This window comes from Peromyscus eremicus, chromosome 12 (genome assembly GCF_949786415.1).
Source record: "Peromyscus eremicus chromosome 12, PerEre_H2_v1, whole genome shotgun sequence".
NCBI lineage: Eukaryota > Metazoa > Chordata > Mammalia > Rodentia > Cricetidae > Peromyscus > Peromyscus eremicus.
The window spans coordinates 79,435,826-79,455,323 of record NC_081428.1 but is presented as its reverse complement, the minus strand read 5'-3'; the positions used below and the strand labels follow the sequence as shown (position 1 = coordinate 79,455,323).

The following is a 19,498-nucleotide window of genomic DNA, read 5'->3' as shown; positions in this document are numbered from 1 at the left end:
GTAAATTCAAAGGTTACACACCCTCATCCAATCATATGACGCCAAGGCTTGTACCACCCTGTTTGCAGGTTTTCCCTTTAAAAACCCCTCACCCTGAGAGCTCAGGGCCGTCCTCCTCCACCTGGCTAGCCAGTGTGTTGGTCGCGGACCAAGCCTGGGCTTGTAATAAACCCGTGTGTGTTTTGCATCGGATATCTGCTCTGTGGGGGTCTTGCGACACAAGAGCACCTCCGGCGCACTCTGTGCTTGGACTCTTCACTGCTCTGCTGTCACTCTCCCTTTTCAGTGAAGACAGGAAGGCTCCTGGGGCTTAGGTCACACCCATCAGAGCCTCAGTTTCAATCCCCATTTCTTTGGCTGCAGTAAAGTGGTTAGGGCTAGACCTGCATCATGGGAGCAGACCACTGGGAGGATATCATGACTGTGGGGACTGGATGAGCTTGTGAGAATAAAAATGAAATAGCTGAAGCCCCCAAAGGACAGAGACCACTTTATCCTCCATGCCTGAGACATAAATTACTGGTGGGTAGCCAATATATCATTCAAAAGTAAATCTAAAGAACAATAGAAGTTGAGTGTGATGGCAAACGCCTTTAATCCCAGCAGTTTGGAGGCAGAGGCAGGTAGATCGTTGAGTTCAAAGCTAGCCTGATCTACATAGTGAGATCCAAGATCGTTGAGTTCAAAGCTAGCCTGATCTACATAGTGAGATCAAAGCCAGCCAGGGCTATATAGTGAGACCCTGTCTCAAAAACACAAAAACCAGCCGGGCAGTGGTGGTGCATGCCTTTAGTCCCAGCACTCGGGAGGCAGAGCCAGGGGGATGTCTGTGAGTTCGAGGCCAGCCTGGTCTACAGAGCAAGATCCAGGACAGGCACCAAAACTACACAGAGAAACCCTGTCTCGAAAAAACAAACAAACAAAAAACAAAAAACAAGCTGACCTGACCACCTACTCTCCAGATCCAGTGACAGGCTGGCCACAGAAGCAGTGGTCTACAGACCCTTCCAGCTGTGAAGAATGTACCATGACCAAACAGACCCAGCTGTGCTCCTTTCCATCTTTGTCCCTTTGGGGCTTCAAATCTCGGGTCAGTATCTAAAGAATATTATTGTGGTGGTTTGAATGTAATTGGCCCTCATAAGCACATAGGGAGCGGCACTATTAGGAGGTGTGGCTTTGTTGGAGCAGATGTGGCCTTGTTGGAGGAAGTGTGTCACTGTGGGGGCGGGCTTTGAGGTTTCATATATGCTCAGACCACCTTCAGTGTCTCGGTTCACTTCCTGCGACCTTCAGATCAAGATGTAGGACTCTCAGCTCCTTCTCCAGCACCATGTCTGCCTGCATGCTGCCATGTCCCACTGTGATGATAATGGACTAAACCTCTGAAACTGTAAGCCACTTCCAATTAAATGTTTTTCCTCATAGGAGTTACCACGGTCATGGTTTCTCTTCACAGCAATAGAAACCCAAACTAAGACAATTGTAGTTGCTCAAATATTGACTTGATAAGAGGATGAATAAGGAAAAAGAAGACCAAAGGGAGAGACAGAGTGACTGATATGGATCTATTTATTAGCAAAGGGTCCTATAAAGCCAAGACCACACCCTCCCCACCCTCTTCCCTGCAAAAATAAACTCTTCCCTTTTCTCTACTAGATCTGCTTTTCTGTTTGGCCCAGGGACAATCGGCCATCCCTAAGACTCATGCCCTAAAACACGGAACCAGCACGAACTATACATACACATTTCTCCTCTCACCCGAGAGAGCCCTTGGCCTTCCACTTGAGTTCAGTTGCTCTGTCCTTGAGGGGAGCAGCAGTACTAGGAGGAGCACAAGGAACAGGTGGGGGAAGCCTGAGGGTGGGGCTGCAGGGAGTTGAGCTCATTTCCATATAGTACTGGATATTCCTGGGGAGAGGTGGGCATGCCCCAGGCATATCCTCTTGGCTCCCAAATGAGTAAGCTTGGAGCCAAAAGAGACAGAATCCTCTCTGTAGGAACTGGCACGTCTGCCTAGACTTCCTCCAGGGTGACACATTTGAAATGTGTCACAGTGAATGGTGGCATCTCTGCTAGAGGCACAGGCACCCCCAAAGCAAGGGCACGATGTGGTGGTGGAGACTAGATTTGTGTCACTTGTGGTGTGGAGAGACAACCATACCAGCTGATCTTTACTTTCTCCTAACTTGGAAGCCCCAGCCCCTGGCCACAGTGGCCCATTTCTCTCCCAACCCAGGTCTACCACACCTCGCATAGCTGCCCTGGGTTCATGGGGGAGCCGACAGGGCAGCCGAAGTGCCGAAGGAAGTCACGGGAGTTGGAGAGAGTGCCCAGCACTCGGAAACGGGCAGGGCTGTGGGGGTCGGTCACCAGCCCCTCGTGAGAGCTCTCTGGTGTGCGGACCGAGCACCACACCTGCGGGCCAGGACAGACATGGGGACATATGGTGTCTAGTGTGGAGCTGAATTAGGCCATAGCTTCAGCTACAGCAGAGCCATCTTGGTCATGAACCACTGTCCAGCTGGTGAGTTCAGGAGTTGTCAGGGCTACTGCAGGAGGCTTGGCCAGGGGAACATGCCCCCTCAGTTCCTTGAAGCCTCTAAAGAGCAACTGGACACCGGGTAACCCAGCCTGGGCGTGGCTGTGGGGAAAGGCTGAGCCCTTTAAGATTGCTTACTGTGGTGCAAAGTACTTGAAAGAGGCCCTGCCTGGATGCTAATTCTACTTCTTATTTTATTCCGGGGTAACCCTGAACGGCCATTTTGTATTCCCAAGCTACAGTTTCTTTTGCCACATTCTCCCACAGTAACAGGAGGAGATCAGTGCTTGCTCCTATCCATTCCACTAAAGCTAGCAGCCCTTCCCTTTCAAATAAAATCCTACTGAAGACTTCTCTCTCTTCAGGTTACTTTCATGGCTCTGGACACCAGGCTTTCTCTCAATGCACTTCCCACATGGTAACTGTGGCCCCATTTCCCAGCACCTTTCCTCCATGACCCCAACTTCTTCTAATGGCATCCTTTGGAGGGAGTGGACAGGAGACACACCCAGTTCTCCCGCGGGGCCATACCTGGGCAAATCCCACAAAGAACAGCTGGTGATTGGTGAGCCCCACAGCAGGTAGCTGCTGCTCCTCCCCATGTGTCCTCAGCCATGCTTGGTAGGCCTAGGGGAATAATAAGAAACAAGTCCACCGGCACCTGCCCACCTCCCCAGGCACCCTCTACACAGCCTGGGAGACCTCGGCCACTCACGTTGTAAGCAGCCTTAAGGCCGCCGTTATCGGCGATGTTTTCCCCCAGTGTCTGGAGTCCATTGAGCCTCTCTCCGTTGACCTGGTACTGGTTGTACTGTTCTTCCATGCAGGCTGTGTGATTCTGGAAAGCCGTCAGTGACTCATTCTGCCACCAAGGACGCAGATTCCCTTCTTTGTCATACTCACGCCCTGAGAAGAAATTATCTTGGCGTCCACCAATAGGAAAACTCACCCACAGGAGAACAAATGCCCCAACCAACCTTGACCAGAGACACCAGGATCCCCAAGGCTTGCCCCCAACACCCCCAAATCCCTGCAGTAGTCACTGGAAATTCTAGACTGGGCCCCTCCCTACCTTGGTCATCAAAGGCATGTGTCAACTCATGGCCCATCACCACGCCGATGCCACCAAAGTTCAAGGCCCTGGTAGATGAGAAATGCTGAATAAGGACAGGATACGAGTATTTCCTGATTCCCCCTTCAGCTCTTTTCCCAGTTCAACCACATGGCCAGACCCCAGCACCCAGACCCTCCCGCCTCAGACACACTTTGGGTGGTTGTGAGCGTAGAAAGGGGCCTGCAAGATGCCAGCAGGGAAGACAATTTCATTCTTGGTCGGAAGGTAGTAAGCGTTCACAGTCTGAGGCGTCATACTCCACCTGTGGGAGGAAGAGAGCGGCTGGGCCTCCTTACTGTCCCCGTGTTCCCCAGCCCAACAGCCCAGGCCTGCCCTGCCTGCCTCCTGCAAGGGCCTTGTACCGCTCCTCACCCCAGCCCCAGAAGCCCTGGTCTACCTCTCCAGCTGCCCCGTGTCTCCCCTCCCGTTCTCACTGGTCTCGGCTGGGAGGTTTGCGGAGCTGGTCAGCCATCACCTTAGCAGAGAAGTTGTACAGATTCAGCATGTTTTGGAAAAAAGAATCTTCAGAGACTTCATACTACGGCAACAGCGGAAGGGAGAAAGCAAGTGACAACATGTTGGAGAAGGTGAGAGTCCCAGACAGATCTTTCCAAGCAAGCCTCAGTCTCCCCAACTAGAAAGTGGAAGTAAACAGCTAACTGACAATATTTTAAAGGTACTTATGCTTCAAGTACTGTTTTGGACTTTTGTTGCCTTTTTTTTTTTGAGACAGAGTCTCACTGTTAGAACCTACTATGAGGATCAGGCTGGCTTTGAACTCACATAGATAGATCCACCTGCCTCTACTTCCTGAGTGCTGCTGAGATTAAAAGCATGGGCCACCACCATGCCCAGCTCTCCACCTCCCATCCCCCTCCGCTGCCCATAGAGGGTTTCTCTGCGTAGCCCTGGCTGTCCTGGAACTTGCTCTATAGACCAGGCTGTCCTGGAAGGCACCACCGCCTGACTTTTTTTTTTTTTTTTTTTAAGATACATTCTTTTGTTCTTATCACCCTGTGAGGTGAGTACTAGTAAAGCCCCATATTACAGATGAAACTGAGGCCTAAAGACATCCTATCCAAGATTACACAGAGTAAGAACATGATCCAGTTAGTCTAAGCTCCAAATCCCTACACTCATTAATGCTGTATTCTACCACCATCTGGCCCACGTCTGGCACAGAACCCATACTTAAGCAGTCTAATTACTTGTGATTACTCCACTGACGACTGCTTGAACTTCGATTACTGAGGCCGGGGAACAATGGCCCATGATTCTGAAGGTTAGTGCTGTGAACAAAGGTACTCACCCCATCATAAACATCATCCAGCTCTTTGGGCTCCAAGATGAAGTCAGGGAAACCAATCATATCATAGATGGCATCTGCCTGAAGAGACCATGTTAAGGGTTTCCCTCCCTGTGCCACAAAACTGTATCCTCTACTACCACCTCAAGATGGCGCCCCAAACACAGCCATGGCTCACTTTCTCCTTGGCTGCCAGCCGGGTCTTCTCATCCATCCAAACCAGCTCTCCCAGGGTCTCCTCAAAAGCAGACCGGATTTCGCTGATCATCCCCTCGGCCTGTGGGGGGAAGGTCACAGGTCAGCCTCCCCCCTGCACTTAGAGCTTTCCTGCTCCCCTCCACCCTCAGGCGCTATCTGGGTCTATCCGGGAGTCATGGGATTATGAAGACTCCTGAAGAAAGGCTGCCCAGCAGGGAGGTGACCACTGGTGACAGTATTGTTATTGTTATTGTTATTGTAGGTAGCTTTTTTCTTTTCTTTTTTGTTTGTTTGGTTTTGGCTTTTTGAGACAGGGTTTCTCTCTGTAGTTTTGGTGCCTGTCCTGGATCTCGCTCTGCAGACCAGGCTGGCCTTGAACTCACAGAGATCCCCCCTGGCTCTGCCCCCACCCCCCACCCCTGAGTGCTGGGATTAAAGTCATGTGCCATTACTGCCCGGCTACTTTTTTCTAATTAATTAAATAAACATTTGAATTGGCAGTTAAGTAAGTTAATATTATAGCTTCAAATACTACCATTGATCTTTATCTGGTTATGAAAGAAATGTATGAACACAATTTGTATTGAAAATAGAAGAAAATCAAACATTTGTAATCTCATCACACAGCTCTCTTCTTTTAATAGTCTGGCTATTCCTAGTGTTTCTGCTAGCCCAGAAAGTAATACAAAATATGGAGCTGTGTTATGCAATCTGTATATATTGTTTGCAGTCTACTTTTGTCCTGCTTTGAAATGTATCACTACACCAGGTATAGGAAGCAGAGGCAGAATGACTGTCACAAGTCTGAGGCCAGCCTGGTCTACAATAGTGAATATTAGGCCAGCCTCAGCTCATGGTTGGGTTTCTCGCTTGAGGTAACAAACTTGTCAAGCATGTTAAGGGCTCCAGATGCAGTACTGGCACCACCAATTTCTTTTTTAACCAAAAAAAGAAAGCCAGGCATAGTTGTTTAATTTAAAAAATAAATTCTAGTTGGCCCTGGTGGTGCCTGCCTTTAATCCCACCACTGGGCTGGGGGGGCACAGAGGTAGGTGGATCTCTGAGTTTGAGGCCAGCCAGGTCTACAGAGTGAGTTTCAGGACAGTTAGAGCTACACAGAGAAACCCATCTCAAAAAACAAAAACAAAAACAAAATCATAATAAATAAATAACTTATCTTCAGTTTAAAAGTGGAATCATGGGGCTGGGGAGATGGCTTAGCGGTTGGGAGCACTGGCTACTCATCCAGGGGACCCGGGTTCAATTCCCAGCACCCACATGGCAGCTAACAACTGTTTATAACTCCAAGATCTGACACTCTCACAAAGACATATATTCAGGCAAAACACTAATTCACATAAAATAAAAATAAATTAATTAAAAAAATAAAATAAGCGCAAGGCCCTGGGTTCGGTCCTCAGCTCCAGAAAAAAAAAAAAAAGAAAGAAAATAAAATAAAAGTGGAATCATATTCCATCCTATCATTTATTTTTCTTTTACTCCATGATTGAACATTTCAGTTTGTTTCATTTCTCCCTACAAACAACTCTCCCATAAACATCTAATATTTAAGCATATCTATTGTTATCTCTTAGAATTATTTTTGATAATTATATAGGTAACATAAACCCAGTATAATAATTTGTACAATTACAGAAAACTTTAAGGAACCCAATGACCCATAATCCCACCACCCAGTTTGCTGATTAGTAAACTCCCTTCCCAGTTTTTCTTCTATGCATGCACACGTATGACCAGCAGATTTTTAAACAAATCAAAGGGTAGTTTTAGAAGCTTGAAGACTCACGATTTCCTTGCTTCGCCGGTCAAACGTGGCCTTCACGAAGAGCGAGCCCAGAGCAAAGCCAAGGGCGTCATCTGTGTTGGAGATACAGGTCTGCCACCTTGGCGTACAGGACTGCAAAGGGACAAAGAGCAAGATCTCCAGAGAGAGCACTAACCTCTAGTCTGAAGGCTTCTTTTCTTCTCTGGGGCTAAGCCTCTCAGCTGGGCAGCAGACACTTGGGCTTGGGGTACCACTTCTCCTTCAGACTCCAGAGACAGGTAAGGCAACATCTCAAACTATGCCGACCCCGCAAAGCTCCAACAGAAAACGGGCATGCTGCCCACTCCGTTCCCAGTTCTCTACTATGTTCCTAATAGTCTCCCTTGGGCTTTAGATGTTTCCTTTTTCTTTCTTTCTTTCTCTTTTTTTTTTTTAGATGTATTTATTTCTCATGTATACAGTATTCTGTCTGCATGTATGCCTGCAGGCCAGAAGAGGGCACCAGGTTTCGCTACAGATGGTTTTGAGCCCCCATGTGGTTGTTGGGAACTGAACTAGGGACCTCTGGAAGAGCAGTCAGTGCTCTTATCCTCTGAGCCACCTCTCCAGCCCCCTTAGACGTTTCTTTTTTATGTTTACTAATTTGGAATGGGAGACAGTCTGACCTACCATGGTCCAAGTGTGGAGGTCAGAAAACAACCTAAAGGAGCCACCATGTAGGACTTGGGGTCAAATTCAGGTCATCAGGCTTGATGGCAAGTGTCTTTACCAGCTGTTCTGAACCATTTTGTTTTGTTTTGTTTTTTTGAGACAGAGTTTCTCTGTGTAGCCTTCGCTGTCCTGGAACTTGCTCTAAAGACCAGGCTGGTCTCAAACTCACAGAGATCCACCTGCCTCTGCCTTGCACCATCATTGCCCGGCAGTTCTGAGTCATCTTGCTGGCCCAAGTTCAGAAGTTGCTTTGCTCAGTTCTACAGTTCAGGCTTATATGCCATCAGTCCACTATACCTGAAACCTGGGCATCACCCCAGCTTCCTCTATCGCCTCCCCTCCCAATCCAGTCAGTCACTAGTGACTACGAGCTCATCCTCATCATTTCCTGAGTAGCATGTCACCATTTTCCTGCCCTGTAACACTGTCATCACTTGTCATGGTCAGGCTCCTTTTTTGTTTTTTGTTTTTTATTTTGTTTTGTTTTTTTTGAGACAGGGTTTCTCCGTGTAGTTTTAGAACAGGCTGGCCTCGAACTCACAGAGATCTGCCTGGCTCTGCCTCCCGAGTGGTAGGATTAAGGCATGCGCCACCGCCACCCAGCATAGTCAGACTTCTTAACGTAACTGCCATGGACGTCCCATGCCCACCTTACCACACTCAGTCTGCAGCCCTGTTCTCAAGCTCCTACAGAACCCCTGCCAACACACCAAGCTCCTCCGGGCCTCCGTGTTTTTGTTGTTGTTGTTGTTTTTTGTTTTGTTTGTTTTGTTTTGCATGTGTTGTTTCTTATGCCTGGAATGCCCTCGTCCCCTGCTTTCTCAGGAGTTTATTCCTCACAGGGCATCTTCTGAGAAAATTGTCCTGTTTCCTTCCCCATTGTCCCCCACATAGAGTGTGCCTGTCCCAACTTCAGCTTTATAATACAAAGGTTTTTCACTCACTGTGAACAATTAATACTTTCAAAATACATGCATTTGATTGCAGGTTTACTCCCCACACTTAATGAGGCCTCTTGAAATGAAGAACACACTTGATCATCTTCATCCTCATCATCAAAGCTGAACATCTATCTACACCACGTGCGGACGTTGACTTAAGCCAGCCTTGAAACATATTCCTGTTACAGATGAGGAAACGGAGCCAGAGCAACATGCTCACATACCCATGGTGCCATAGGCCAAAATATGAAGGAACTAAGATTGGAAATTATGACAGCTTGATTCCGATCTGTGTTTCATACCATGTGTTCATGTACCAAGAGGAAAATGATCCTGACACACTGTGGGCAGGAAGCACCAGCGAGGTTTGTTCAGGAAGGAAGCAGAGCTCACCTTCTTGGTGCCATAGAGGGTCTCCAGCAGCTTCTCCTGCGCAGACTCAAAGCGCTGGTCAAGGCTTGAGGTCGTCTTCTGCACCAGGTTCCAAATTAGATAATTGTTCAGGACGCTATTTCCGTACCAGAAAATAAGGAAAGACATGTGTGGAACCCTTTCCCCTCCCCAGCCAGTCCCCAGGACCATGCAGGCTACAGGAGTCCTGAGAGTTGTGTGGCAAAGTGATCCTGAAGTCTTTCTCTGGGACACAAATGCCTGCAGAAATCAGCTTGGAGCAAGGTGTGGGAATAGAGGTCACAAATGGATACCCTGAAACTGCCCAGGGGGAGAGTCCACAGACGTTCTGATATGAAGTTTGGAAGGTTCAGGCCTTATCACTCAGTCTGTGTGCCAATTCACTATGGTTGGTCCTTCCAGAAATTTCCAAAGCCCTGAGTCCCCTCCACCACTGGTACCTCCCCTGCCCCCTCCCGTTCCCCAGTCACACCTTGGTTCCGTGCGGTTGATGAGCTCCGACACCTGTTGTAAATACTCAGTCCCGTACACCACCACGGGCTCAGAGTCACCCAACTCGAGTGGTGACAACAAGAAAGAAAGGAACTCCAGCCAGTCCATGGAGGGTGCTAGAGTCTGAAAGCAGAAACTCCTCAGGCTCCCTGCCTTCCCACTGGGCTCCCCCATTGATTTGTTATAGCCTGGGCATCTTTCCCACTGCCATAGTAACAGTTACTGACTGCTTGGGGACCCCTTCCTGCAATAAGTGATTTTCCAGGCCTGAATGCCCTGCTGTCTGGGAGTCTAACCACTTATTATACAAGGAAAGCCACTGTGTGTGATATTCAGCTTGGGCACAGAAATTCAAATATTTTCATGCCGGTTGATAAAACACCACTTCCCCAACGTGCCCCACATACCTGGTCTCTCTACAGAATCTCCTTTCCCCTAGTCTTTCCATAATTCAACCAAAAGGGGACTGGCACAGGAGGCGCATTAGGAGATATTTCCGTACACATTCTGATTATTTTGTAGATATCTCATCAATTTGTTTTTCCATTTTCTTGCTTACTTGAGATGGGGGTCTCACACCTGTAGCCCAGGTTGGCCTGGAACTCACAGAAATCCTCCTGCCTCAGTCTCCCAAGGGTTGGGGTTACAGATGTGAACCGCCACATCTGGCTAAACATTTTAAATACGATCTCTTTACATAGTCCTGGTCAACAGGACTGAAAGAGACTAGAGGATGGCTTTGAGAGTGCTGGCTTAAAATGCTGACCATTTTTCTTTCCAGGATAGCGATACACATCCGGAAAGCTCGCAAAAGCAGGACGTGGGGGGAAGGACCGGCTGCCTCAGGAGATAAGGAGACGGGGTGGTCTTTATCAAGGGCTAGCCTCTCCCTAACATCTGTAGTCCCCCGCCTACCCCACCTGCAGCTCCGAGATGCTCATCTTATGATAGATCTTCTCTTCATCACGCCGCTGGTCCTGGGGCACAGTGATGTTAGCCAGTTGTGTCTCCAGCTCGAGGACTTGCTGCATCTGCTCCCGGGTGGAGGCGGGCTGTCCACCCAGCAGCACGCCCAGCTCTTCCATGTAGTCCAGGTAGGCAGTAAGCACCTGTGAAGGCCCGTCATCCTCAAAGCCAGGAACACGTCCTGCCCAAGGCTAAGATCCGCTCAGGCCCTCCCTCTTCCCACCATTCCTTTGGCTTGACGTGCTTTATGGACGTCTTGGTGGCCCTGTTTAATTCCTGATCCGTTGCTGACCACTGTCGGCTTTGGCTTACTTAATTACCTGTGCTCGTATCATCTGTTTCCCTCAGTGGACGCTGTTCAAATTGTGTCAGCTGTTTGCCACTGAATCCCAAGAGCCTGGATCAGGGCCAAGCACAGAACTGGTCCCCTGTAAATGTTTACCCAACGGATGGACTCCCATAGTTCTTTGCCTTCTCATTTCCCATCGCCCTTCTAATTACCCAGTCCGTCAGGAGCCATGTGCTTTTACTTGAACAGCTGCATGGACCCGACCCTGTAGGGGGTCTGCCCCTTCGCCTCCCTTCCACCTGTCATCCTAACAGGCCTCAGATGTGCTTTTCTCACCCTCCCTTGTATCCAGGGGAGAGAGAAAGCACAGGAAAAAAAAAAAAAAAAAAAAAAAAAGCACTGAACATTATGTATGCATGACCAGATGGCTAAGGGATTTACATATAATGTATCTTGCCCCACACCCTCATAGCAACTCCATAAAATCCATAGTAGGTCCAATTTCCATAGAGGGAACAAGCCTGAGGAGATGAGGTAAGGACTCCCATCCCAAACTCCCCCTGACAGGGTCAGAATGTGGAAGCCTGAGCACTACCTGGGCCTGCCTCAGGCCAGGCTGGCACCATCAGGACAAAGCTTGTTTGCTTATTCGTCACTGGAATCTTGGGTTCAAGTACAATGTCTCCCCTACGATAGTTCACTAAGTATTTGTGGAGGAAAGGGAAAAAAACATGCAGATAGATCATCAGCTCTAGCCAGCAACCACCTCTGTGGTTCCCCTCCCCTCTTTTCAAGACAAGACCTCACTGTGTAGCCCAGAGTGGTATGAACTCACAGTTCTCCTACCTCTGCTTTCAAGTGTTAGAATTACAGTTTCCTTCCTGCTCCTGAACTGAAGTCCCACCCTGGGTTCACTTAATGCTAGAGGCCATCTCTTTTCTTCACTGAAAAGTTTTTGGTCCCTTGATATTCATTCTTTTGTTGTTATTGTTGTTTTGACTTTTCGAGACAGGGTTTCTCTGTGTAACCCTGGCTGTCCTGGAACTCACTCTGTAGACCAGGCTGGCCTCAAACTCACAGAGATCCACCTGCCTCTGCCTCCCGAGTGCTGGAATTAAGGGCATGCGCCACCACCCTACCCCCACCCCACCCCTGGTGATATTCGTTCTCTATACTACAAAACTTCTCCTTTTCCCCACTCTACTGCTGCTGGCGTCAGAAGAGTATCACTCTGCCCCCCATCCTAGCTGCTAGGGGGGCACAGTTAGCCCAGTCACGGACCTGGCACGTGTGTGTACTTTTCTCTCCCCACCTCTTTGTCCTCAGCTTAAGACTTACTCCTGAGACTTTCTTGAATTCTCCGCATCCTGGTTTTCATCCTGTCACGGCCATTGCACTACATCTTCCCCGATTATGGCAAGAGGCTTCCCTTCCCCCTAAGGAACCCAATGGTGCAATAAGAGTCAAACATGAGGCCTTTTCCAAAGCGATGGCCAACACGGCTCTTCCCTGTGCTCTCGCACACACACACACACACACACACACACACACACACACACACAAACACGCAAGCATGTGTGCAGGCATGGCCTGCTGCTCAAGTCGGGGGAAAGGATAGCTTCTGAGAGCTGGTTCTCTCATGCCATCTTGTGGGACCCGGGAATCGAAGCCTGTATCTGCTGGGCCATCTGCCAGGGACCCACTTCTTCTGGGATAAAGCCTAAACTTGCTGCTACAGTAATGTGTGTGTGTAGTCCTAGCACTCAGGAGGCTGGGGAAATAAAATCACTAAAGTCCAGGAGTTAAGACCAGCGTGGAATACTATAAGATCCTATCTCAAAAAAAAAAAAAAAAAAAAAATGGTTCCTAAATTCTAAATTAGACCTACATATTTGTCCAGAAGGACTGGATCACCTTTCCCTATTTCATTTCCTCGCTCCTTCAGTCTGTCAATAAGCTGTCCATCTTCCTTCCTGAGAGCCTGTCTGAACTGCTTCTTCTGTGGGCCCCTCTTTCTCAGTCTTGGCCTACCTTCCCCGTCATCCAGGGCTAGTTCCCAGTTGGAATCAAATTGGGAGCCTCGCGTAGGACCTTCTCTGTGGTTGTCCTAATGACTGTGACCAAAACAGCATCACGAGAGGCTTCCTATTCTCTCCACCACTGAGGGAGGAAGAGCGGCAGTCTTACTCACACATGTCTAGAGCAGGGTCTGGCTGAGAAGTCCAGGCAATGTTAACGAAGGCATGGCAGAGGGACACAGGACTCTCCAGCTGGTCGCTCTTTCTTCCACAGCCCTCGACACCCAAGCATCACCTCCTTTGTCCCGCCTTCTTCTACGTTAAAGGAGAAGCCCCGAGCTTCCGGCTCCCTTCACACTATCCTCTCCAGAGCTCACCAACTTCCGTAGCTGCCTACATACAGACCTCTCACACAGAAGGTGCCCACGTTCCTCAAACTCACATGTCTAAAATGAGAGACTCTCCCACGCTATCTGTTCTACGCAGGAGCATTGGCTGGTACCCTGCACCTCAAACTTATGCTTCTCTTTTTACAGTCAAGAAACCAGCCTCAGAGACACCAATCAATTACAACAAGCAGGAGAGCTGAACTTGAAATCCAGGTCTGGTTTCAAAGTCACTCCCTGTCTGTGACATCACACTGTCTCCTGGTCCCCAAGTTGTCCAGGCTGATTCTTCTACAGATACCACGGATCCCCTAAGGCCTACTCCATTCCACCGTCACTCAGCCTTATAGCTGCCATCATCTTTACCTCTTTCCTCTTCTAACATCAGGTAACTAGCATGCCGTGGTTCTAGCGCGATATGTCTTTCAACCTCAGCTTAGCACTCACTCTGCCTCTCCCTCTGTCACCTGGGCCGTCACTGACTCAGGGTCCAGGCACTGCGGAGACTCTCATCTCTGGGCTCCAGGCTCCCTCCTCTGTGTCTTCTTCTTACCTCCAGACAAACTGGCTTCCCAAGGCACTGCTAACCTCATCCCTCCATCCCTGTTCTGGAACCTGGAGGTGACTCTTGGGCTGCAGAATAAATCTTTGAGGCATTCAAAACCTTCTCCATAACCAGTCACCAACCTCCTTCTGGCCTCCATGTGCTCAGCAGCACATCTCACCAAACCATACTTCTTGTTACATTCCAAACACATCTAGCCTCTCTGGCTTCAACATTTTGTTCAACACATCCTCTCTATGCAGAAGGCCCTCTGTTGCTCCCTGGACTCATCCTCATGGTCCAAACACACTAAGCCTTCTTCCTCTGAACACTTGTGTAACCTATCTCTACATAGGATGACCTCTGATGAGCCTTTGTAGTCTTTTCTCAAAATTACATCCAGTTATTTATTTGTGGTGTGTGTGTGTGTGTGTGTGTGTGTGTGTGTGTGTGTGTGTGTGTTTGCGTGAGTATAGAGGTAAAAGGAAATCTCGGAGAAAACAGTTCTCTCCTTCCATCATGGGTCCTAGGGATTGAACTCACAATATCAGGCTTCACAGCCAGAGCCTTTACCTGCTGAGCCATGGTGCTGGCCCACTTCTTTGCTTTTATAGGGGTCTGACTCAAATGTGATCTCATAAGGGAACTCTTGGATGCCTGCATCTGGCCTAAGTCCTAGAGACCTTTTGAACCTTGTTCTCAGACCCTTAGATCCACAAACCTATTGATATCAAAAACTTCCTGTGACAGTGACTCTGAAACCGACATCTCAGAATTGCTCCAGAGATTCTGGCACACAGTAGGTACCCATGAAATGTCTTCCCAGGGCTGGGGATGTAGCTCAGTGGTAGAGTGCTTGCCTAGCATGTGTGAGGCCCTAGGTTTGATTCCCAGCACCACAAAAAGAAAGAAAAAAAAATGTCTTGGAAGAATAATAGGAAGAACGGAAGGGAGGAAAGAAGAGACGGAGGAAGAGGATTGAGGAAAGGAGAGAAGAGGAATAGAGGATAGCCTGCTTGCCGGATGGGGGCTCACCTCCCCGATTCTGACCCTAGGCAAAGAGAAAGGTATACAGGGATTAGCCAGCTCAGCAAGGGATGGGAGAGAAGTTCCAGGCGGTGCCTTACTTTCTCATTGGCAGTTCTATTTAGGTAGTAATCTCGAGAGGGCAGGAAAAGCCCAGACTGGTCCACCTGCAACAGCAACAGGTAAAAGTTAGTCTCTCCCACTTTAAACCTGAGCCTCCTGGGCATGGGGGTGGGAGGGCGGGTATTCAGCCTGCCTGTCGGAGGAGAGTGGACTCTTGGCTTGCTTGGCAAAGGTTCCACGAGTCCCTACCCTTTCCCAGCTAGGCACCTGGATGACGTTGCTGTTGGAGCTCTTAGAATCGGCACTGACATAGACCGTGAAGAAGGGGGTGGCTCTGTACGTTCCGGCTACTGCCTTTAGCACTTCCATGAAGTTGTCCTCATCCCAAGGCCCCGTGATGTTCCAACCACCGATCTGAGTAGAGAGCACACGTGAAATCTCTGGTCCAGGGATTCTCAGAGCTTCCCTGGACCACATGCTGTCCCTCCTGCCCGAAGCCCACCCGGTGCCCCTGCCTTGTCAATGAGGTCTCGAAGGGGCTGGGCTCCTAGCTTCTCAATGCGCTCCAGCTGGAGGCAGGACAGGTAGAAGCGTCGCGTCTTCCGCTCAGCTTCGCTGCTGGAATTGAAAGTGGTATTCTCTGCAATGGGTAGAACACAGGACAGGATCCAGGGAGCAGTTAGATTAATTGTTGCCGGGGAGCCCCTGACCTTCATTCTTCTCCTTGCCCCCCCACGTGTGTGTGTGTGTGTGTGTGTGTGTGTGTGTGTGTGTGTGTGTGTGTATTTATGTATGTATGTATTTTGTGGCACTGGGATTGAATTTAGGACCTTTCACATTGAGCTGTAATCCCAGTCCTTTCTATTTTTGGTAAAGTCAAAAAATAGGGTCTTAATAAGTTGCCCAGGCTGGCCTTGACCTTCCAATCTCCCTGCCTCAGTCTCCTAAGTAACTGGAATTATTGGCATACATTAGCAAGCCAGGTTCTCCTTTCTCTCTCTCTCTCTCTCTCTCTCTCTCTCTCTCTGGAAGTAGTCTCACTATATAGTCCTGATTGGCCTGGAACTTACTACATAGACCAGGCTAGACTCAAACTCACAGAGATCTGCCTGCCTCTGCCTCCAGCGCTGGGATTAAAGGTGTGCAGCACCCATGAAGACTGAGGAGTTAATTGGGGCCTTTCCCTCCTCTGTTTGTGGAGCCCCTCAAAGAAGCCTGTTACTCTTAGAGGTCTGCCCCCAGGTAACCCATCTCCAGCTATGGAGAGCTCCTGCTCTCTGCATACTCTCCCACAGGAGCGCCACAGAATGATCCACCTAGTCCTTCACTGGTGGATATTTATCGAGTACCCACTAAGTGCTAGACCACGTGCCAGACACAAAGCCTAAGATGGGCACAGCACTCCTGCAGTCATCACTCACCAAGCAGGTGCTTCAGTATGGCCTGGTTCTGGTCCCAGAGGCTGTTGAAGGTGTTCCAGCGAGAACGCCCATTGGGCAGAGGGTTTCTTCTAATCCAGCCTCCACAGGAGAACTGATAAAAGTCCTGACAGGGGCTCACCCCACGGTCCAGAGATTCCAGGATTTTCCCAGCCACTCGAATGCAGGCTTCTGTGAGGCAGGTGCTATGGGCTGGGTCTGTGGCAGGGGACAGGATGGAAGGTAGGAGACTGTCAATCAGGATGGAAGAAGAAAACATTTTGAGAAGGCAAGGACTTCAGGAAGTTGGGAAAGCTAGCCCCAACAAGAAAAATATTTAGAGGCCCTTCCATTTCTAGCCCCCACAGCTATGAGGACTCCTGACAGGCGTGGACCCACCTACCTCTGTGGTACTGGACCCACAGAGCCACGAGGCAGCCCAAAAGAAGGGCAGCCAGCACTAGAGAGAGGCCTGCCAAGACCAGCTCCAGCTGTGTGTGTGAACCAAAGAGTCTTCTTGTCCTCTTCTGGAACCCCACCTGGGCAACACAGGACAGGGAGCAATTGAGCCGCATTGCAGGGACTCAAGATCACAGAAGTCCTTCCAGCAAATAAAGGTATGAAGGCACAGCCCGTTTCTAGAGTCATGGAGCAAATAGCTAGTGGGGTTAACTTGGGGGCCCAAGAGCAAAGAAGTAGGAGCAGCCTGATTTGTGCAACGTCATGGCTTTGAATCTCCTCACCCTAGTCCTGGCGCAGAGGCCAGAGATGGAGTGGAAACTGGAGCAGGTGACCCACCAGAAGAGCCCAGAGCACATGGTTATGACAGGCGCCATGCCAAGGGCGAGGCCTGAGGAGAAAGGGGGAACCCCCTTGCCCACCTCCAATGAGTCCTGGGTGGCCCTGCCTTCTACTGGAGTCTCCGGTGCTTCTTCATCCCGAAGCTTAGCAAACACCATCTGCAAACAGTTCAGGAGCGCCAACTGAGGTCAGGCAGCTAGGCCTTTTGCCCAAGGCCTTGCCCGGGTGTCCGTCGCTGGGCCAGCTTCCTCCTACCTGCAGGAATGGTGCTTCCCAGATGCCGGGCTCTCAGGCTGGGGTCCCCTCTGACATCATCCCTCTCTAACCCGCATAAGAAGCCCCCATCATCCGCAAGCCCGAGTCCCTGCCAGATGCTGCCAGCTCACTCACACCCTCCCCTCCACACTTCGTGCCCTCTCCACCCGGGTCCTCTCCCCTGGAGCCCAGGGCCACCACTCACACTGCCTCCGCCACCCAGCTCATGCAGCGCGACGTTCATGGTGGCGTGGAGCAGGGCCCGGCCGCGCCTTAGGGCTGGGCGAGGTTGACCCGCCCAGGAACTACGGCCCAGGCCACCCGCTGAGCCCCGGCGCGGGCCTCCATCACGGCCACCGCTGCAGCCCCTGGCTTGGCCGCCGCGGCCCCGGCTTTCTCAAGTCTCCCACACCCAGCGGCGCGCCCGGGGGTGGGAGCGAGGGGGAGGGGCGGAGCGCTCGCGGCTCCCCGCCAGCTTCGGTGCCCGGGACCGTTGTTGTGGATATTGCCTTCCCCGCAACCAACCGCGGCTCTCCATCAAGCCCGAGACCTCCTCAGGCAGGCCACCGATAATTTGCTTTCCTTTGGTTGAGGCCCAATCCCTGCTAATATTCTTTACCCTAACTCTCCAAATTGCAGGCCTTCCCCAACACTTTTAAACATCCTAGAGGAATCATGCCCCGGCGAGGAGCCTCTTTACCAGTCTGTCTGCGGGGTCTTTTTACAGCCGGCACACATAGATAGACGCCACTGGCAGTTCACGCCTTTACAGGTGTCCACAGGATATACAACAGCACACAGACTCCAAGCACAAGTGTACAGAGACACTCAGAAGCAACCACACTGAACATTCACAATGTATATATGCAAAAGCCCAGTGTCGCTGGGGACACACACAAGCACACACCAAGTGTTAGGGCAGCATGCACTGTACACACAGCTCACACTAATGCCACTCTTACACATTGCTTCAAGATGGCACTTTTACTCTCCAAGATAATTGCTGTCATCAGATCATCTCATAAAGGGAGGGTTACAGATGGTGACAAATTGGCAGGGAAAAAAACAGCCATGCACAGATATTTAAAGAAAAGACATGCTAACACTTCTAACTCAGGAAGGCAAGCGATTTTATTTGGGAGGTTTACAAGAAAGAAAAAAAATAAAATAACACCAAGCAATATTTAACTGAAACGCAACAGTGTGGCATCCATGCATCTGCCATCTGCCTTCCATATTGTCATTCCTTAAACAGGCAGGGGAGTGTGACAGTCTGTTGCACCAAGGAGTGCCTCATGTTTTTTACAGTGCTGGGGAGGGAACTGGGGCACTGAGTCACTGCCTCATCTTCTTCTCCCTAACCTCACCAAGAGAATACAAGAATGTGATATGAGGAAGCTTTACGTAGTGGCAGTGGTTAATCGTTTATTGATTCCCACCTCGGTTCTCAGACATCTTGTTGCAAGAGGCTCCAGCGTGGAATATTCTTGTGGCTGAGAAGAGATGCATGGTGAATGGGTTCAGCTGAGAACTGCGGGGCTACTTTCTGAGGCAGGTTTTCATCCCCAAACTGCATGTTCTCAAACAAGACAAAAACAGTGTTGCTGTTCGGATGAACAGCTCTGGATTCAGACCAGCTTCCCCATCTGTAGAATGGAAGAGTAGGAGCTACCTCAAAGTGTGTTTCTAGAATCAAATGAAGCAGTGCATGGCACATTAAGAGCATATTATGAGTCAGTCTGGTTTTTCAGGTTCTGGGTATTGAACCAAGGACCCTGTATCTACCTCCACATTATTTGAGGGCTTTAAAGGATTGTTTTTGAAGCTGGATTGATGGCTCACTGGCCACTCTTCTAGAACAACCAGAGTTGAATTCCCAGCAGCCACATAAAGGCTCACACCCCTCAGTAACTCAAGTTCCAGGGGATCCAACACTCTCTTCTGGCTTCCACATGTTCTGCAGGCACATGTTGCACAGACAGACACGCAAAACATCCAAACACATAAAATATAAATAAATAAACAAATAAAAATTTAAATGAAATAGAAGTTCAATAATGTTTTGGGGGATGAGGTGTCTTAAAATAAAGGCTATTTTTGGCTCACTATGGTGATGCACACCTTTAATGCCAGCACTCCGGAGGCGAAAGTAGGTGGATCTATGTGAACTTAAGGCAGCCTAGTCTACACATTGAATTCCAGGCCATCCAGGGCTACATAATGACTGAGTC

At 49.6% G+C, this 19,498-nt stretch overlaps 1 protein-coding gene across 2 annotated transcripts; it reads right to left on the bottom strand.

Moving 5' to 3' along the window:
- Window positions 1-1,646: 1,646 nt before the first annotated feature.
- Ece2 (endothelin converting enzyme 2) lies at window positions 1,647-17,511 on the bottom strand. Of its 2 annotated transcripts, none has more exons than XM_059276861.1 (19): window positions 17,473-17,511; window positions 16,955-17,170; window positions 16,615-16,750; window positions 16,215-16,430; window positions 15,309-15,433; window positions 15,061-15,207; window positions 14,832-14,897; window positions 10,422-10,610; window positions 9,482-9,624; window positions 8,992-9,106; window positions 6,968-7,078; window positions 5,141-5,239; window positions 4,966-5,043; window positions 4,091-4,194; window positions 3,808-3,918; window positions 3,615-3,682; window positions 3,258-3,448; window positions 3,074-3,169; window positions 1,647-2,418 (listed from the first exon to the last, which is right to left on the bottom strand). In XM_059276861.1, the coding sequence occupies exons 1-19, from the start codon at window positions 17,509-17,511 to the stop codon at window positions 2,242-2,244; spliced, it is 2,427 nt and encodes an 808-aa protein (XP_059132844.1). In that variant the 3' UTR covers window positions 1,647-2,241. The 2 variants fall into 2 exon arrangements, with proteins under 2 accessions (XP_059132844.1, XP_059132845.1); XM_059276862.1 differs by having other exon boundaries at window positions 17,093-17,170.
- Window positions 17,512-19,498: the final 1,987 nt, after the last annotated feature.

What these genes read in the sequence shown, in the direction of transcription:
- Ece2 (XM_059276861.1), bottom strand. Translation starts at nt 17,511, where the DNA reads ATGAACGTCGCGCTGCATGAGCTGGGTGGCGGAGGCAGT. An exon ending in CCAACAGCAACGTCATCCAG is followed by an intron (nt 14,898 to 15,060) that starts GTGCCTAGCTGG and finishes TTGCTGTTGCAG; the next exon opens with GTGGACCAGTCTGGGCTTTT. An exon ending in CCCTCTATGGCACCAAGAAG is followed by an intron (nt 7,079 to 8,991) that starts GTGAGCTCTGCT and finishes GTCCCTTTGCAG; the next exon opens with TCCTGTACGCCAAGGTGGCA.